General features: G+C 41.9%; 1 protein-coding gene across 5 annotated transcripts in view; it reads left to right on the top strand.

Annotated features, from left to right (window-relative positions):
• The window catches only part of ZMYM4 (zinc finger MYM-type containing 4), a 130,796-nt gene that overhangs the window by 53,589 nt on the left and 58,189 nt on the right, over window positions 1-19,018 (top strand). For all 5 annotated transcript variants that reach the window (XM_075853357.1, XM_075853358.1, XM_075853360.1 and 2 more), the window contains 4 exons: window positions 10,995-11,056; window positions 16,060-16,230; window positions 16,475-16,553; window positions 17,914-18,178. In XM_075853357.1, coding sequence (XP_075709472.1) covers window positions 10,995-11,056; window positions 16,060-16,230; window positions 16,475-16,553; window positions 17,914-18,178 — 577 coding nt within the window. The remainder of the gene's footprint in view (window positions 1-10,994; window positions 11,057-16,059; window positions 16,231-16,474; window positions 16,554-17,913; window positions 18,179-19,018) is intronic.

Here is a 19,018-nt window from a genome sequence, read left to right as displayed (position 1 = left end):
GGACAGAGCCTCATTTTTCAAATCTGACATTTCACTTTATGTGATAATAACTTCAAAGCGATTCCGGGTTTGTTTTCTCGTGACACATTGGACTTTATGTTATTGGCAAAATTTGCTCGCTACATTCAGTATTTAATTGTGAAAAACACAAAAATGTAGTGAAAAATGAAAGAGGTTCTGTCACCAGATTATCAAATCCCTATCTCCTATTGAATGTGATGGGCGCTGCAATGTAGATAACAGCAAAGTTTTTTTTTTTTTTGTTTTTTTTTTAAACGATCATTTTTGCCCAAGTTATGAGCAATTTTATATTTATGCAAATGAGCTTTTCAATGGACAACTGGGCGTGTTCTCGTTTTACCAACTGAGCGTGTATTATGTTTTTACCAACTGGGCGTGTATTGTGTTTTTACCAACTGGGCGTTGTGAATAGAAGTTTATGACGCTGACAAATCAGCATCATACACTTCTCATCGTCCCACCCAGCTTCTTTCACTAAAGACACACCGCGTGACGTCACCCACAGGTCCTTCAACCTTGTCGTCGGACAAAGAAGATACATCGGCTCCAGGCGTCCAAAAGGTTAATATGCTCGTCTCTAGGGAGTTTACTATGCTTACCTGCACATGGTGATGCTGCTGCAAATTCAACTGTACGCCTGGAGCTGATGTGTCTTCTCTCTTCCGACACCAAGGTTGAAGGACCTGTGGGTGACTGTGTGTCTGCAGTGAAAGAAGCTGGCTGGGAATGATGACGTCACCCACAGGTCCTTCAACCTTGGCGTCGGAAGAGAGAAGACACATCAGCTTCAGGTGTACAGTTGAATTGGCAGCAGCATCACCATGTGCAGGTAAGCATAGTAAACTCCCTAGAGACAAGCATATTAACCTTTTGGACGCCTGGAGCCGATGTATCTTCTTTGTCCGACCACAAGGTTGAAGGACCTGTGGGTGACGTCACGCGGTGTGTCTTTAGTGAAAGAAGCTGGGTGGGAACGATGAGAAGTGTATGATGCTGATTTGTCAGCGTCATACACTTCTATTCACAACGCCCAGTTGGTAAAACGAGACAACACGCCCAGTTGTCCATTGAAAAGCTAATTTGCATAAATATAAAATTGCTCATAACTTGGGCAAAAATGATAGTTTTAAAAAAAACAACGTTGCTGTTATCTACATTGCAGCGCCGATCACATGCAATAGGAGATAGGGATTTGATAATCTGGTGACAGAGCCTCTTTAAGATTTTTCTCAATTTAAATGTATCTGCTTGTAAGACAGATAGTAATACCACACAAAATTGTTGCTAATTAACATCACCCATATGTCTACTTTATGTTGGCATCGTTTTTTGAACATACTTTTATTTTTCTAGGATGTTACAAGGCTTAGAACTTTATCAGCAATTTCTCACATTTTCAAGAAAATGTCAAAAGGCTATTTTTACAGGGGCTGGTTCAGTTGTGAAGCGGCTTTTAGGGCCTTATATATTAGAAACCCCCAATAAGTCACCCCATTTTAAAAACTTCACCCCTCAAAGTTTTCAAAACAGCATTTAGAAAGTTTCACAGGAATTAAAGCAAAGTAGAGGGGAAATTTACAATTTTCATTATTTATTTTTTTTTGCAGAAATTCATATTCAATCTATTTTATTTTTTTTGTAACACAGAAAGTTTTACCAGAGAAATGCAGCTCCGTATCTATTGCCCAGATTCTGCAGTTTTTAGAAATACCCCACATGTGGCCCTAGTGTGCTTATGGACTGAAGCATAGGCCTCAGAAGCAAAAGAGCACCTACAGGATTTTGGGGCCTCCTTTTTATTAGAATATATTTTAGGCTCCATGTCAGCTTTGAAGGGCTCTTGCGGTACCAAAACAGTGGAAATTCCCCAAAAGTTACCCCATTTTGGAAATTATACCCCTTGAGGAAATTATCTAGGGGTATAGTGAGCATTTTGACCCCACAGGTTTTTTGCAGAAATTATTGGAAGTAGGCCGTGAAAATGAAAATCTACATTCTTTCAAAGAAAATGTAGGTTTAGCTAATCTTTTTTTTTCTAATTTCCACAAGGCCTAAAGGAGAAAAAGCACCACAACATTTGTGAAGCAATTTCTCCCGAGTAAAACAATACCCCACATGTGGTAATAAACGGCTGTTTGGACACACGGCAGGGCTTAGAAGGGAAAAAGCACCATTTGGCTTTTGGAGCTCAAATTTAGCAGGAATGGTTTGCGGAGGCCATGTCGCATTTGCAAAGCCCCTGTGGGACCAAAACGGTGAAAACGCCAAAAAAGTGACTCCATTTAGGAAACTACACCCCTTGAAGAATCCATCTAGGGGTGTGGTGAGCATTTTGACCCCACAGGGGTTTCATAGATTGTATTAGAATTGGGCAGTGAAGATAAAAACAATCCCTTTTCTTCAATAAGACGTAATTATAGCTCAAAATTTTTCATTTTCTCAACAACTAAAGGAAAAAAAAGAACCCCAACATTTGTAAAGCAACTTCTCTGGAGTATGGAAATACCCCATATGTGGTCATAAACTGCTGTTTGGGCACATGGCAGGGATCAAAAGGGAAGGAGCGCCATTTGGAGTGCAGATTTTGCTGGATTGGTTTCTCTGCACCATGTTGCATTTGCAAAGCCCCTAAGGTACCAATACAGTGGAAACTCCCCAAAAGTGACCCCATTCACGAAACTACACCCCTTGAAGAATTCATCTAGGGGTGTAATGAGCATTTTATTAGAATTTGGGCAGTGAAAATAAAAACAATACTTTTTCTTCAATAAGACGTAGTTTTAGCTAAAAAAAAAAATCATTTTCTCAACAAATAAAGGAGAAAAAGAACCCCAACACTTGTAAATAAAATTCTCCTGAGTACGGCAATACCCCATACGTGGTCATAAACTGCTGTTTGGGCACACTGTAGCTTTCAGAAGGGAGGGGGCACCATTTGGCTTTTGGAGCATGGATTTTGCAACAAACTGCTAACCAACTCCAAATCAAAGTCCATGACTTTGAAAATATGTTCAATCATAAACATATGGACGTTGGAGTGTTCAAATACGTGTTTGTGTGCCCAAGTTTTAACAATGATAGGTCGTGATGGCTTTGTCTTAATCTTTACACATATATTTTTATTCAAGAAAAACGTATATTCTGTACAATTTACCTGTTGAACCCCAAGGCACAGGTACAAGATGCTATCTGCATTGTATTTCTCTCCATTTGGTCGACGCACTTCATGGATAAACTGACATAGGCCATAACTAAGTTCGGCAAAGGTGCATGATAGAATATCTTCTTTCAGCTTTACAGGTCGCACTATGAGAGAAAAAAGTGGTGAGCAGGAAAATTAGGGTATGTTCACACGGCTTAGCAAATTACGTCTGAAAATACGGATCGGTTTTCAGACGAAAACAGCTCCTGAATTTCAGACGTTTTTGTAGCAACTCGCGTATTTTACAGATGTTACTGGAGCTGTTTTTCAATGGAGTCAATGAAAAACGCCTCCAAAAACGTCCCAAGAAGTGACATGCACTTCTTTTTCGCAGGCGTCTTTTTACGTATTTTGACAGCGAGGCGTAAAATGACACCTCGTGGGAACAGAACACCGTAAAACCCATTGAAAGCAATGGGCAGATGTTTGTAGGCGTAATGGAGCCGGTTTTTCAGGCCTAATTCGAGGCGTAAAACGCCCGAATTACGTCTGAAACCACTGCGTGTGAACATACCCTTACTGGTATTTCAGTTTATAATGTGGGGGCATATGTAATCTGGGCAAAGTACACCAGGAGCATAGTCAGGTGGTATAATAATGGGGTAAAAAAACTAATAAAATAATCCATAGATGTGTGTTACGCTGTGACACAATCTTTTCTGCACAGGCCGGTGTCGCACTGATAAATGTCCTTTCTTATCCCCCTTTTGGTCCACACTCCGCACCTTTGCAGTTTCGGGAATTTTGCTGGGAAAGTGTTGTCCTGGTATAATACAGACACCCTCTCTTCCAACAGATTTGTTTGAGTCCTCCCCTTCCTGGTTCCCTAATTTTAGGGCGTTGATAAATCGCCTCTTGAAACGGAAGAAATCTTGCTCTCGAGCTGCACAACTGGATATTTTTATTTCCTGACTTATTAGAGCCTTAACTAATTTTATTTTTTCATAGACTTAGTGGTAGGAGGGCTGTTTTTTTGAGGGACGAGCTGTAGTTATTATTGGTACCATTTTGGGGTACATGCGACTTTTTGATCACTTTTTATCCTTTTTTTTGTAAGAGGCAAGGTGACAAAAAAACAGCAATTCTGGCATATTTTTTTAGTTTTTGTTATACAGCGTTCACCATGCGTTATAAATGACATGTTAACTTTATTCTGCTGGTCAGTACGATTCCGGCGATAACTAATTTATAGCACTTTTTTATGTTTTGCAACTTTTTGCACAATAAAATAACTTTTGTAAAAATAATGTCTTTTTTCTGTCGCCAAGTTGTGAGAGCCATAACGTTTTAATTTTTTCATCGACTAAGCCGTATGAGGGCTTTTTTTTTGCGAGACGAGTTATTGTTTTTATAGGTACCATTTTTGGATACATGCAACTTTTTGATACATTTTTTTATTTCAATTTATGGAAGACAAAGTGACCAAAAAAACAGCAATTATGGCAGTATTTTTTAGGGTTTTTTTCCGCCGTTCACTGCACGGGATAAATAACAATATTTTTATAGTTCAGGTCGTTACGGTCTCAGCGATACCAAATATGTATGGCTTTATTATTTTTTTAAATAATAAGTTACTTGATAAGGGAAAAAGGGTGATTGTATTTTATTTTATTACTTGAAACTTTTATTGTATTTTTTACAACTTTTATTTTTACACTTTTCTTTAGTCCCACTAGTGTACTTGAAGCTTGTAACTGTTTGATTGATGTTCTAATACATTGCACTACCTATGTAGTACAATGTATTACAACTGTCAGTAGTTCACTGACAGCAAGCCTAATCGGCTTCCGTAATGGCAGACAGGAGGCCATTGTTAGGCCTCCTGTTGCCATAGTAGCAGTCGGCGGCCTTGCTATCGTATGGCATGGCTGCCGATTTGCTACAAACCACTAAGATGCTGCGATCGCTTTCGATCGCTGCATCTAGTGGGTTAATGACAGGAATCCGAGCTAGCTCCGGTTCCTGCCATTACAGCGGGGTGTCCGCTGTAACATACAGCTGAGCCTGCGCCATCTTGCCGATGGTAACGGAAGCCGTTTAGCCCCTGCCTACAAACTTCCGTTGCTGGCAGACCAGGAGGCCTGTATTAGGCCTCCGGTTGCCATTACAGCCACCGGCAACCCAGCGATCACGTTGCTGGTGTGCCGGTGGCTAAAAACTCTTCACATGATGCGATCTCTATTGAACGCAGCATCTGAGGGGTTAATCGGCCAGATCGGAGGCTAGCTCCGGTCCTTGCCGTTACAGCAGGGTGCCAGCTGTAACATACAGTTGGCACCCGGCAGTGACGGCGCTGGCTCAGCTCCTGAGCTAGCTCCATCACCGTCACGTACAGTTACACGGGAATGCGCTAAAACACCAGTTCCTATCACGTAACTGTATGTGATTTTGCGGGAAGGGGTTAATGGACTTATGCATCAGCCATATTATGGATCTGTCTTCTACCAGTCCGTAATAGGGTACCTAAAAGTTAGTTACCAATAAGAGCATTGGCCACCTGGCTCCTTGGATTTTTTTCTGCTTACTGGCACACAACCTCTTTTTTTGATATGTGCACTTTAAACAGTACAGTTCTGTACAGTGTTATATTCTTCCCTTAAGGCCCCATTCACATCGCGTTTGTGCTATCCACCGAGCGTATACTTTTTTTTTTAAAGAGGCTCTGTCACCACATTATAAGTGCCCTATCTCTTACGTAATCTGATCGGTGCTGTAATGTAGATAACAGTGGTTTTTATTTTGAAAAACAATCATTTTTGAGTAAGTTATGAGCAATTTTAGATTTATGCTAATTCGTTTCTTAATGCCCAACTGGGCGTGTTTTTACTTTTGACCAAGTGGGCTTTGTACAGAGGAGTGTATGACTCTTACCAATCAGTGTCATACACTTCTCATTGTTCCAGCCCAGCTTCTTTCAAGGGAATGTGTAGCTAGAAATTATTATTTTTTTTAGTTAAACTGTTCGTATATAAATAATTACACATTGTTCTAATTTTTTTAATTTTTTCACAAGTCTGGAAATATTATAAATTAGATTTTAATTTATAACATTTCCATGTGCTGGTCACTAGAGGGAGCAATTCCCAAAATTTCAGCATTGGCATGTGGTAAGCAACCTCATTGCTTTATGCTGCAAAATTGGAGAAGACACACACGCTCTAGCGTCCTCAAACAATCCCCCCTCCTTTATCCTGGCTAGTGCCAGGAGAAAGGAGGGGGTTGAATGTTCAAACCTCCTACACTGTGTGCCTCCATTTTTTGAGCGAATGCACAGTGTAGGAGGATTAGATACAGTGGTAATCACACAGTATAACACGAACATACACACACATCACATACAGAAACATAACTTACCTGCTCCTGCCGCTGCCTCCGCTCCTAGTCCTTGCATCTGAACATATGGACGGAAGCCGCGACCAGAAGTAGTCATCTTACTGTCCGGCCGCGGCTTCCGCTACACATGAAAATGGCGCCGGATGTCGCTCTGCCGAAGACCTTCCTTTTGGACTGTGTGGGAGCGGCGCATGCGCCGTTCCCACACAGACGGCGCACGCTATAGTGAATGGAACGGCTCCCGTTCGCATTCTCTATGGGGATGTATGTGCCGTATTCCATCTCTGTATGTGTCGTTAATCGACACATACAGAGATGGAAAAAAAAATGGCAGCCCCCATAGAGACGTAAAAGAAAGAAAAAAGTACAACACAAAAACACAAATAAATAAAAATTATTTTAATGACATAAAAGCAATAACATATAAAAAAATTTTTTTTGTGACACCTTCCCTTTCACTGCACAATGACACTGTGCTGTGGATCATGCTGGGCTGGAACAATGAGACGTGTATGACGCTGATTGGTCACTGATTGGTCAGCGTCATACACTCCTCTGTACAACACCCAGTTGGTCAAAAGTAAAAACACGCCCAGTTGGTCATTAAGAAACTAATTAGCATAAATCTAAAATTGCTTGTAAACTTGCTAAAAAATGATCGTTTTTCAAAATAAAAACCACTGCTGTTCTCTACATTCCAGCGCCGATCAGATTATGTAGGGGATAGGGCACTTATAATCTGGTGACAGAGCCTCTTTAAGGAAAACGTGGACTATTGAAACCGTGTACAAACGTGTACCATTTTCTGTTTGTCTGTGTTTTTTTATAGCGTTTACGTTTAGCATATACTCATACGTCGGTATACTTTTAGGTCCGTGTTTTTTTTTTACCTAAAAGGAGTATACGTTTTTTTAAAAGTGAACACTGATAGAAAAAAACTGATAGATTTACTGTATGTAAACGGATACAAATGTATAACATTAAGTTTGCATATGTCGTCCTTTGAGATCAATGCTATAAAAGTTACGTCGCGTATATGGTTTTTTTAAAGTACAGAATAGCGTAGCAGACTATGCTTTTCAGTACGTTCAAAAAACATTATCCCAATGTAAACCATGACACACATAGACCAAACGGATGCTATTTTGGTCACGTTTGACCCATTATAGTGTATGTGTACGCCGAGCTGGACGTTTCAATACTTTTTTAGTGTTTAAAATGTATACGCCCGGCGGATAGCACAAACGCGATGTGGATGGGGCCTTACTTCCCAGTTCTGTGAGATGTTCATACACATTAGATAAATAACGGCTAAACTTGCCGATGAACTAAAGAGGATCTGTCACTACTTTATTAACGCCCAATCTCCTAACTAATCTGATAGGCGCTGTCATGCTGATAATTCCAGTGACAGGGGCCGTCATCCTGGATGAGCGCTGAGGCAATGTGTTGAAGGAGCTCTGGCCAGAAGTGTAAAGACAGCGTGATCTTGCGATTGAAGCAGAGATCACGCTGTGCAAGGAAGGGGAGAAGCTATATGATGAAGCTCATGGGCTGAGCCCCCTCCATAAGTTGAGCAAGTCTGCTGTATTAAAGAGACGACACTTTACTGCATTGAGCGGTATCCCGCTAGTTTAACCCCTAAAATGACGCTGTAAATAGTGGCCGCAGTATGTAAGCCGTTAGAAAGAGGGGGGCAGCCCACTCTGACAGCCCATTACAACGCGATCGCAGTGTGCCAATGGTTGTCATGTCAGCCTGGGGGATTAATAGGAGCCTGTCAAAATCACGATATGCTTCAATACATTAGTATTACAGTATATTGTGCGAGTGATCCAACGATCGCAGGTTTACGTCCCCTAGGGGACTAATAAAAAAAAAATTAAACACTGTAAAGGTTTTTTATGTGCAAAAAAATAGTAAAGGATAGAAAAGAAAAAAAAATTGCTGTTTTTTAGTCACCTTAGCTTTCCCACAAAATTAGTTAAAAATTGATAAAAAAAAAAGTTGCATGTAGCCCAAAATGGTACCAATACAACCTACAGCTCATCCTGCAAAAAAATAAGCCTTCGGACCATTCAATCGACAGAAAAATAAAAAAGTTATGTGTCTCAGAATATGGAGACAAAAAAAAAATTTTACTTTTCTAAAAAAAAAAATTCCTTGTAAAAGTAGTAAAACTTAAAAAAAAAAAAAAAAAACTATATAAATTTGGTTTACGCCAATCATATTAACCCGTAGAATGAAGTTAACATGTAGTTTTTAATACACCGTGAATAACGTAAAAACATGGAGGAATAATGCACTTTTGCAGTGCATTATTTTTTTAATAAACAGGTTAGTCAGGTTGTTTGGCGGAACTTTATAAATTGTTTTTATTTAGATACAGCTGCTCTATATTCTCTATAAAGAGCAGCTGTATAATTTGCTATTACCTGAATCCGTCAGTCCCGCGGACCTGACGGGTTCAGTATCAGCGGGTCCTGTGTGTCTGTGACCAGCAGAATCCACCTGTAATCTCTTACATCTAAGTTCATAACCGGTCAGTCCCCCTGACCTGGCTGGAGCAGGCTTTAGCGCTAGATACAGCTGCTATCTATAGAGAATACCGAGCAGATTTATCTCAAGAAGTAAAACATTTTTTAATAAAAACTATTTAGAAAGTTACACCAAACACGCAGACCTGTTTATTAAACAAATAATATTAATGCCCTGCAAAGGTTTACATAGCCTTTGAGAGCTGATCCAACATTTCATACAAGTCATAGGTCCATGCAGCTTTTCACTCAGTATATCATGGGATTGATTCCACAATTAGACCATCACAAACACTGGTGTTTTACTAAAAAGCTGTAATATTGAACATTAAGAATAAAATATTTGTGTATCCTCATGCTAAACAAAAAAAAAAATAAAATAGTCTAAGGCCTCATTCACACGACAGGGTTTCCCGTCCGGGTGCCGGCCGTTCATAAATCGGCCGGCACCCGGCTGCATTAGGAATAATAGACCCCTAATGGGGCTATTCACACGACCGATTTTTTGACGGCCGGGAAAACCGGGCGTCAAAAAATAGGACATGCTCTATTTTCGGCCGGGTACCCGGCCGCCCGGCTCCCATAGAAGTCTATGGGGACGGGTAATACACGGCCATCACCGGAATGTGTCCCGAGTGATGGCCGGGTTTTCCGTCGCTTGCGCTCTATCTCTTCCTCACAGCGCAGAGTGCATGTGAGGAGGAGGAGTTGATGCCATTCGGACAAATGGCTGTACGCTGAACACTGTGTGGCAGGGCCGGGGTGTACAGCAGGTGGAAGGGAGCGCTGAGCTGGCTCCCTTCCCCTGCTTGTTTTAAAAGCGCCCTGGCCCGGCGACACCTTCCATGGCGCCGCTAGCAGCTGCTGCTGCGGCTGCTACTACTGTAGCGACGCCACTATAGCAGAGCAGGGAGGTATCTCCCCGCTCTGCTATGTGCTAGCCCCACTTTAGCTCCTTGAAGGAGCGGAATCCCCGTGTTTTCGGGGATTCCGCTCCTGGACAGAGCGCTTGATGTCTCTGTCCATATCTTGGCAGTGACATCAGGGGAAACTCCTGAAGCGGAATCCCCGAACACATGGGGATTCCCCTTCAGGAGTTGCCGCTGATGTCACTGTCCAGATCTGCCCGGCCCGGAACGGATGCAAAACTTTATGCAAACCGGCGGGCAAAATGGCCGATTTTACCGGCCGACACTCGGGCTCGGGCGGGACCCGGTCGTGTGAATCCCGCCTAATGCAACTATGTTTACATGGACGATGCTAAAATGTTTAAAGGTTTACTGTAGTAATTTAGTTTCAATAGATTTTTATTGAACAATTTTTTTGAAAATGTAACAAGAGTCGCACATATAGCAATACAATAATACAAAGTAAATATACATGTAAATGCAATAGTATCGTGTATAGGTAACTTCAGGAGACATCACAATCTCTAAAGGGGCACAATACGTATCTACAAAAAGAAAACCGCACAACAACAATGAGGTGGGAGGGAGGAAATGTATGAGGGTAGAGGGGGGGGGGGGGTTTCCATCTCTATGCATTCAATGGATGCCAGCTTTTATAAAATTTATGTAAAGTGTCAGACAATATATGAGAAATGTGATCATTGACTATTATCCATGACATTTTAGAAATAAGTATCTCCGTAGATAATGTAGATGATTGCCAGGCTCTAGCAATGGTGATTTTAGCTGACAAAAATACATATTGAATAAATTTACGTGTCAATGGTCCATCTGATGGAATAGGACCACATGGCAGGGCTGTGATAACATTACTAGGCGGTTCGACTTGAATAACATTTCGAATGAGTTGCTATACCTGTTTCAACTGTAGTAATTTAACTACTTTAGGTAGGACTTCAACCATGACTTATGATTTTATTTATTCTCTTTCAGGTCAAATGGAGGAATCCTCGCGAGGACCGTTGGCGGCACAAGCCCCAGATAGCAATTTTAGGGTAAGGTGTTTACATCCTAGTCTTTTTGAGCAATCCCTCTGGGACATATGATCAGTATTGCCATATATATGATATGTGTTTGTGTGTGTATAGAGTAAAAAAAATAAGAACCAACCCACTTTAACCCCTTAATGACCAGGCCTTTTTGCGCATTAATGACCAAGGATTATTGTTTGTTTTTTCACGGTCGCATTCCAAGAGTCGTAACTTTTTTATTCGGTCGACATAGCCGTATAAAGGCTTGTTTTTTGCGAGACGGGTTGTATTTTTCAATTGCACAATTTTTTATGCATATAATATATAGATTACATTTTATTAACTATATTTTAGGAGAGAATTGAAAATAAGCAGCTATTCCAGCATTGATTTTCACGTTATAAATTTACGCTGTTTACTATGCAAAGTAAATAACATGTTCCCTTTTATTCTATGGTTCGGCACGATTACGGTGATACCAATTATATAAAGGTTTTTCTGTTTTCCTACGTTTGCACAATAAAAACCCTTTAAAAAAAATGTTACTTGTTTTTTGTATTGCCGCAATACAAAAGCCGTAACTTATTTATTTTTCCGTCGATGTGGCCATATGTGGGCTTAATTTTTGTGGGGCAAGGTGTCGTTTTCATTAGTACTATTTGGGGTACATTATTGATTCCTTTTTATTTTTTATGCGGTGCATGGGAGAAAAAAAGGAATTTTGCCGTTTGCAGTTTTTTTTTTTTTAATGCCATTCTTCCGGCGGTTTAATTAATGTGGTAAATTAATTGTTCGAGTTGTTACGATCACGGCGATACCATATATGTGTATGTGTTATTTGTTTTGACACTTTTACTAAATAAAACCGGGGGGGGGGGGGGGAGAGTGATTCTTTTTATTTCTTTTTTTCTTTTTTCATAAACTTTATTTAACTATTTTACTTTTTGGTTTTTTTGTCCCACTTGGGGACTTTGCTGTGCGATCGCAGATATAATGCTTTGGTATACTTATTATATCAAAGAATTTTTGCCTGTCAGAGTAAAACTGCAATTTATTAGGCCATGCCTCTGGTATGGCCTAATAGGCAGTTGCTGAAGGCAGACCTGGGGACCTTTGTTAGGCCCCTGGTTGCCATGAAAACCCAACGGCGCCCCTGCCGATGGGGTGACAGAGGGAGCTCCCTCCCTCTGTCAAACACATTAGATGCCGCTGTCACTACGGATATATTCGTCCTTCGTTGTAAAGGGGTTAAAGAGATTTTCTGAGGATAAAAAACTAAATTGCCCAAAATGTTAAAATAATAAGTTTTTCATACACTTACCATTAAAATTCAAAACTATTTCCCCGCTGCCAAATGGCTGGTCAGCGTGGGCTTTACCTGGGCAATCTCTTTTAGCGGGGGCTTCCAATCGGGCCGCACTTTCTTCGTCCTACGCCAACATTATCCTTGGGGCCTATTAGACCTTCTGTCAAGAAGCCTTCGGTTTTCCTCTCCAGCAGGGAAAAGCCTCCTATCTGTTCATTCGGCAGTAAATAGCCCTTTGGGTTAGTTTTTTTTTCAAGGGGGCCATTTTTTCCCCACAGGTGGGGTTCTCTTCTAACTAACACTTGTCTGGTTCCGCTTTCCCTGCCGCCATGTTTTACTCCAAGGAAGACTCCAACAAACTATCAGTCCGTGTGGCTGTGGTGACACACTATTCTTGTGGTCGCTGTTTTTCTGCAGTCAGTCTTGCTTTCTATGCTCCATGCACCTGCACCTTAGAACCACCCATGACAACGCACCCTCTCAGGATGAGCCTCTTCCCTAAACTAGTCAAATTTCCTTCTATATCAAACGGGATTTTTCCAGAATCTCCTAGACTATGTTTGAGTCCCTGGAACGCCTACCTTTCCAAATAGCGGCCTAGATCAACGCTCCTTTAGAATCTCCCCTTGAGGCAACGCATTCTTTTCCTTGGAGTAGGCACCGTAAGATCCCCTGAAGTGCCAAAGACCGATCCGGCTCCTTTTTGGTTCTTCACAAACATCCCCTGTTAGGACCAGTGCTGGACCAGTCCTCACCTCCTAGTCGGCCTTCTCGTCCTGACCTGTCTTTTCTCTCAGAGGTGGTCTCTGCTTTTCACATCAATGACGACTTCGTCTTCCCTTCCTTCTTTTCCTCCCCTTTGCACGTGAGGAAGGGCTTCCTTCATTGTCTTGTTTTTTTTTTAGTGAGAGCAGTATGCATCTCCCTTCCTGCAACTGAGTCGTACAGACGTTCTGACTCTCTTCTTGCGATTCCCGAAGGGGCTGGCAGCTTTCAAGGCCACCATTACTCACTGGATAAGGTCTGTGATTCTGGAAATTGATCAGTCCAAGGGGAAGATTACAGGCCATCACCCATTCCATGAGGGCTGTCAGTGCATCATGGACGGTATGGCTCCAAGCTTTAGTCTCAGGTTTACAAGACTGCTACACCTTCACAAAATTCTTCCAGATTCATACTCAATCATCGTTTGGTGCCAGCCTGGCTCGCAAGATACTTTAAACTGCTGTGCGTTAGGCAGGTCGCATGGCAGATACTGTATTTTGTAGAGAATTGGGTTTTTTAAGTCGCCGTGAAAACCACTTCTCGTTGAATTTATTGGGGGGCACGGATATCCCTCTCATTTTTCTGGGCTCGGGTCTTTTGTTTTGGTTGTTTTTGTTCTCCCGGGACCATGGATATTTTCTGTGCAGACTGAATAGGCCAGTGTCTGTGGGAAGGGTTTGGCCTGTCTATGAGGAATCCACACTCTTTTCTTACCTAGTGTTAGTCTTCTTCGTGGCAAAGGCCTATACCCATGGTGCTGTGTCCCCCAATGAATTAAAGGAGAATATCCAATAATTGATTTAAAGAATGTTTTTTTTCTGAACTCTGGAAAAAAGACATTTGGGGACATTTGTCATATATACCGTATGTTTTAGTGAAATATATAGGTTTTGGTGAAATTGGTGCAAATGGTGCATGTGACATGATTAATTTGGTACAACCTATAACTGTCATACACATCTTTTCTTATGCCACCTCATGGCTGGCATTCATAAATACCAATATTTTGCAACCTGAAATGGTGCATGTCTTTGATAAATTTTGCACAATTTATGAATTCGCCACATCACTTTTATCAAGATGTTTTTCAAAACTGTCTGAAACTGGAGGCAAAAAAGTGTCTTAAACACACAATAAATTTAGCGCACGATATGGCGCAATTTGAGTCAAAATTCGGCTGCATTTCGCTTTGTAAATCTCCCCCAAGTTCTCCTTTCTGTACAATGTCTCTTCTTCCTGCACAACGTCTCTCCTTCCTGCACAACGTCTCCTTCCTGCACAATGTCTCTCCTTCCTGCACAATGTCTCTCCTTCCTGTACAATGTCTCTCCTTCCTGCGCAATGTCTCTCCTTCCTGCACAATGTGTCTCCTTCCTGCACAATGTCTCTCCTTCCTGTACAATGTCTCTCCTTCCTGCACAATGTCTCTCCTTCCTGTACAACGTCTCTCCTTCCTGTACAATGTCTCTCCTTCCTGCACAATGTCTCTCCTTCCTGCACAATGTCTCTCCTTCCTGCACAACGTCTCTCCTTCCTGCACAACGTCTCTCCTTCCTGCACAACGTCTCTCCTTCCTGCACAACGTCTCTCCTTCCTGCACAACGTCTCTCCTTCCTGCACAACGTCTCCTTCCTGCACAACGTCTCTCCTTCCTGCACAACGTCTCTCCTTCCTGCACAATGTCTCTCCTTCCTGCACAATGTCTCTCCTTCCTGCACAACGTCTCTCCTTCCTGCACAATGTCTCTCCTTCCTGCACAATGTCTCTCCTTCCTGCACAATGTCTCTCCTTCCTGCACAATGTCTCTCCTTCCTGCACAATGTCTCTCCTTCCTGCACAATGTCTCTCCTTCCTGCACAATGTCTCTCCTTCCTGCACAATGTCTCTCCTTCCTGCACAATGTCTCTCCTTCCTGCACAATGTCTCTCCTTCCTGCACAATGTGTCTCCTTCCTGCACAACGTCTCTCCTTCCTGCACAACGTCTCTCCTTCCTGCACAACGTCTCTCCTTCCTGCACAACGTCTCTCCTTCCTGCACAACGTCTCTCCTTCCTGCACAACGTCTCTCCTTCCTGCACAACGTCTCTCCTTCCTGCACAACGTCTCTCCTTCCTGCACAACGTCTCTCCTTCCTGCACAACGTCTCTCCTTCCTGCACAACGTCTCTCCTTCCTGCACAACGTCTCTCCTTCCTGCACAACGTCTCTCCTTCCTGCACAACGTCTCTCCTTCCTGCACAACGTCTCTCCTTCCTGCACAACGTCTCTCCTTCCTGCACAACGTCTCTCCTTCCTGCACAACGTGTCTCCTTCCTGCACAACGTCTCTCCTTCCTGCACAATGTCTCTCCTTCCTGCACAATGTCTCTCCTTCCTGCACAATGTCTCTCCTTCCTGCACAATGTCTCTCCTTCCTGCACAATGTCTCTCCTTCCTGCACAATGTCTCTCCTTCCTGCACAATGTCTCTCCTTCCTGCACAATGTCTCTCCTTCCTGCACAACGTCTCTCCTTCCTGCACAACGTCTCTCCTTCCTGCACAACGTCTCTCCTTCCTGCACAACGTCTCTCCTTCCTGCACAACGTCTCTCCTTCCTGCACAATGTCTCTCCTTCCTGCACAATGTCTCTCCTTCCTGCACAATGTCTCTCCTTCCTGCACAACGTCTCTCCTTCCTGCACAACGTCTCTCCTTCCTGCACAACGTCTCTCCTTCCTGCACAATGTCTCTCCTTCCTGCACAATGTCTCTCCTTCCTGCACAATGTCTCTCCTTCCTGCACAATGTCTCTCCTTCCAGAGTTAGTCTTTCAATGTATGGTAAACCGAATATAGTAGCTGTATTAATGAGTCCGTGCCTTAATATGGTATTATGTTGAATTGTTTTTTACTCTTAACAGAAATCAGATTTTGAGCATTTTATATTATGCTAGTAACAGGCTGGTTTGTTTTTGGTTTCAGGAACCTGGTTTCAGCTACAGTAGCAAGTCACCAATGGGTGAAAATTTGGGAAACTCGTATACTCCAGGTGTCAGAATAAAGGAGGAGCCAATGGATGAAGATTATGATAGGGCACTGGCACCACCACCCAACTTTGTAGACAAAGTCAAAGATGAACCGGACAATTCTGAGGTAAATAAGACCTTAAATAGTCACCTCCTCTCTATAACAAAGCTAGCCCATGTAATTTCAAAATGGCAGCTTCTACTGTTTGGTACTTTTATTTAAAAAGGTAATTTCTTTTGTTTGACCACTGTCATGATCTCCACCTTTTTGTGACGTTCTAATTTACAGCTTCTCACTTTTTCTATATTTTGCCAGCAGTACATGGTGGCATCATAAAACAGCTGCAAATTGTGTAATCTGTCTCTTTCAGGAGTACTCTCAGCAACCAAAAACTTCTGAAGGGGAGCTTAAAATCAGTGCAGTGTTTTCAGTCAGTGGCAGTCCTTTAGGTGAGTGGTATTGACATTTTTTTTTATTTTTAATTTAATTCTATTTTTGTTTTGATTTTTTTTTGCCTTACTACCGTTAGTTTAAAACATTGTTTTAAAGGGGTTTTCCCATCACATGTCGCTGGGATATGCCATCACTTTTGGATTCTTGATGGTACAACTTCTGGGATCTACACCGATTCTGTAATTGAAGGAGCCGTAGTGTTTGTTTAGCACTGTCGCCCCTTCACAGTTTTTCCCTGCAGTTTTTTTCGCTGCAGCACTCCCGGCCAAATGCTATGCAGTGATCTGCAACACCGCTCCATAAGTGAATGGGGCTGTGTTGCAGTTCCCTGCCTGGCGGTTGGCTGGGAGTGCCGCTGTACAGGTGCAGCAGCACTAAACCAATTCTGCAGTCTCTTCATTCGCAGAGTTGGTGGGGACAACCCCTCAACATTAGCACCTATAGTTAACTCTTTTCTGATCCATAAAAGTCTGTATTTATTGATTTACTTCTTTTTTAGTGATTTCCTTTAAAAGCTATGTAAACTTATGAACTTAGATGTGATCGATAATAGCTGGATCCTGCGTGTCAGAAGACTCGCAAGACCAGCGCTCACCGAAGCAGTCAGTCCCACTGACCTGATGGATTTGGCTGTGACTGCAAGATATTACTTCTATGTATCCAGGATACAAAGAAGCTGTATAAAAAAAAAATCTCTTAGTCACTGTGAGTGTTAGTGCCAGTTCACACGTTCAGGATTTGATACCGATTTGCTTTGCGGAATACGCAGAGCAAATCTGCATCATTTTACTGTACAATGCAAGTAGATGGGTTTTTACAATCCCAAACCACATGCAGCGTATTTTTACATTGTGGATATATAAATTTGGGCAGAAATTTTAAATCCGCTGCATGTCCATTCCCGACCGAATTCAATACGCAATAATTGCAGATTTTCATAATAGAAATCAATTAATCAAGAAATCAATCTTAAAATTCGCACTTGCGGTTTTCTAAATGTTCCTTCTTATGAAATGTTTTCATTGTGTTTCTCAAATGTAATTTTTTAATCACAAAACCCTAACTGTTCCAATGTGGGTAGAGTTGGGGGTTTTGGGTTAATCATGTTCCAGAATAGTTGAAACCTGCAGAGGGTTGAGAATAAAGTAAAATGCAGTAGCCGGGCTGCCATCTAGGAATCTTTAAGAACTCAGGGGCTAGTGAAGCATTGCACACATTAATCTCCATAGATTATATCCATATAGTTTACGTTTTTGTGTAATAGCTTTTAGGTCTACTTGCTTGTTTATTTGTTTTTTATTTGTAGAGTATTAAAGCTTGAAAGCTAACCAGTATGTTGATTCATATGTTCAATAGCCCCCCAGCTCTCCAGTGGATTGCAGACACCCCAAAGCTCCCCAGGAGCAAACAAAGCTGTACCAGCAGTTCCTGCTGTCCCTACGCCCGCTGTCCGAGTTTCCTGTTCAGGCTGCAAAAAGGTTCTCCAGAAGGGACAGACTGCATACCAGCGTAAGGGATCTACACAGCTCTTCTGTTCCACCCTTTGCCTTACTGGCTACACTGTACCTCCCTCCCCCCGGCCAGTTGCTGCTGCTAAGAGAACCTGCTCCAGCTGTTCAAAGTAAGATACAGTTCTAATTAATATCATGTCAATTTTTTTTAGAAATCATAAGTTTAGAAGCTGTTCTAGACAAACAAACCAGTCTTGGATTCTTTTGTAACGACAATCTTATTAAGGGTCAGTTCACACTGAGGTTTTTTTAGCACTGATTTTGATGGATGAAAACTGTGGCGGAATCGGCACCAGAAATTATCCAAAATCGGCCCTCATTGATTTCAATGGGTGGCAGAGGAGTATTTTTCCCAGGCGGCTTTTGAAAAAAAAAACAAAAAAAAAACGGCATGTTATTTCTTGCCGCGGATTCTGGCACTGACTTCCCATTGATATAAATGAGAGGCAGAAAAACCCTGCGACGCTTGTTTCTGTGCGTTTTTCGCTGCATTTTTTTGCTTGTGGTCCATGTATTAGATTCAATGGCCACAGGGAAAAAGGAATTCTGAGGCTGATTTTTTCTGCCTGCAAAGAAACTCTGTGTTAACAGGGCCTTAAGGGAATGTATCATTAGAAAAATACATGTTATGTAAATAAGGTGTTTTTAGAATAAAAAAAAAATCTTGATATATTATAGTTCTGACGATGGCCACTAGAGCACTCACAATAAGCCTTCGCTTCCTGTTCTCTATAGCTCACTTGTCAGCTTTGCTGTATATACAGGCACAGGATGAGGAGAATCATCTAATCCTCATTAGAGGGTGGGCAAATTAATGACCGCTCTATTGTATGACTGAAAGCCTGGAATAAGGTAGAAAAGCAACGCTACGCACAGATAAGGCTCTGTGTTTCTGCTCTTGTCTCTGCAGGAGGTGCTGTACTCCATCACTTCCTTGAGGCTGGAATAAT

The sequence above is a fragment of the Rhinoderma darwinii genome, chromosome 2 (genome assembly GCF_050947455.1).
Source record: "Rhinoderma darwinii isolate aRhiDar2 chromosome 2, aRhiDar2.hap1, whole genome shotgun sequence".
Classification (NCBI taxonomy): domain Eukaryota; kingdom Metazoa; phylum Chordata; class Amphibia; order Anura; family Rhinodermatidae; genus Rhinoderma; species Rhinoderma darwinii.
The sequence above is the reverse complement of the archived record's forward strand: the minus strand, read 5'-3'. Positions and strand labels throughout refer to the sequence as shown.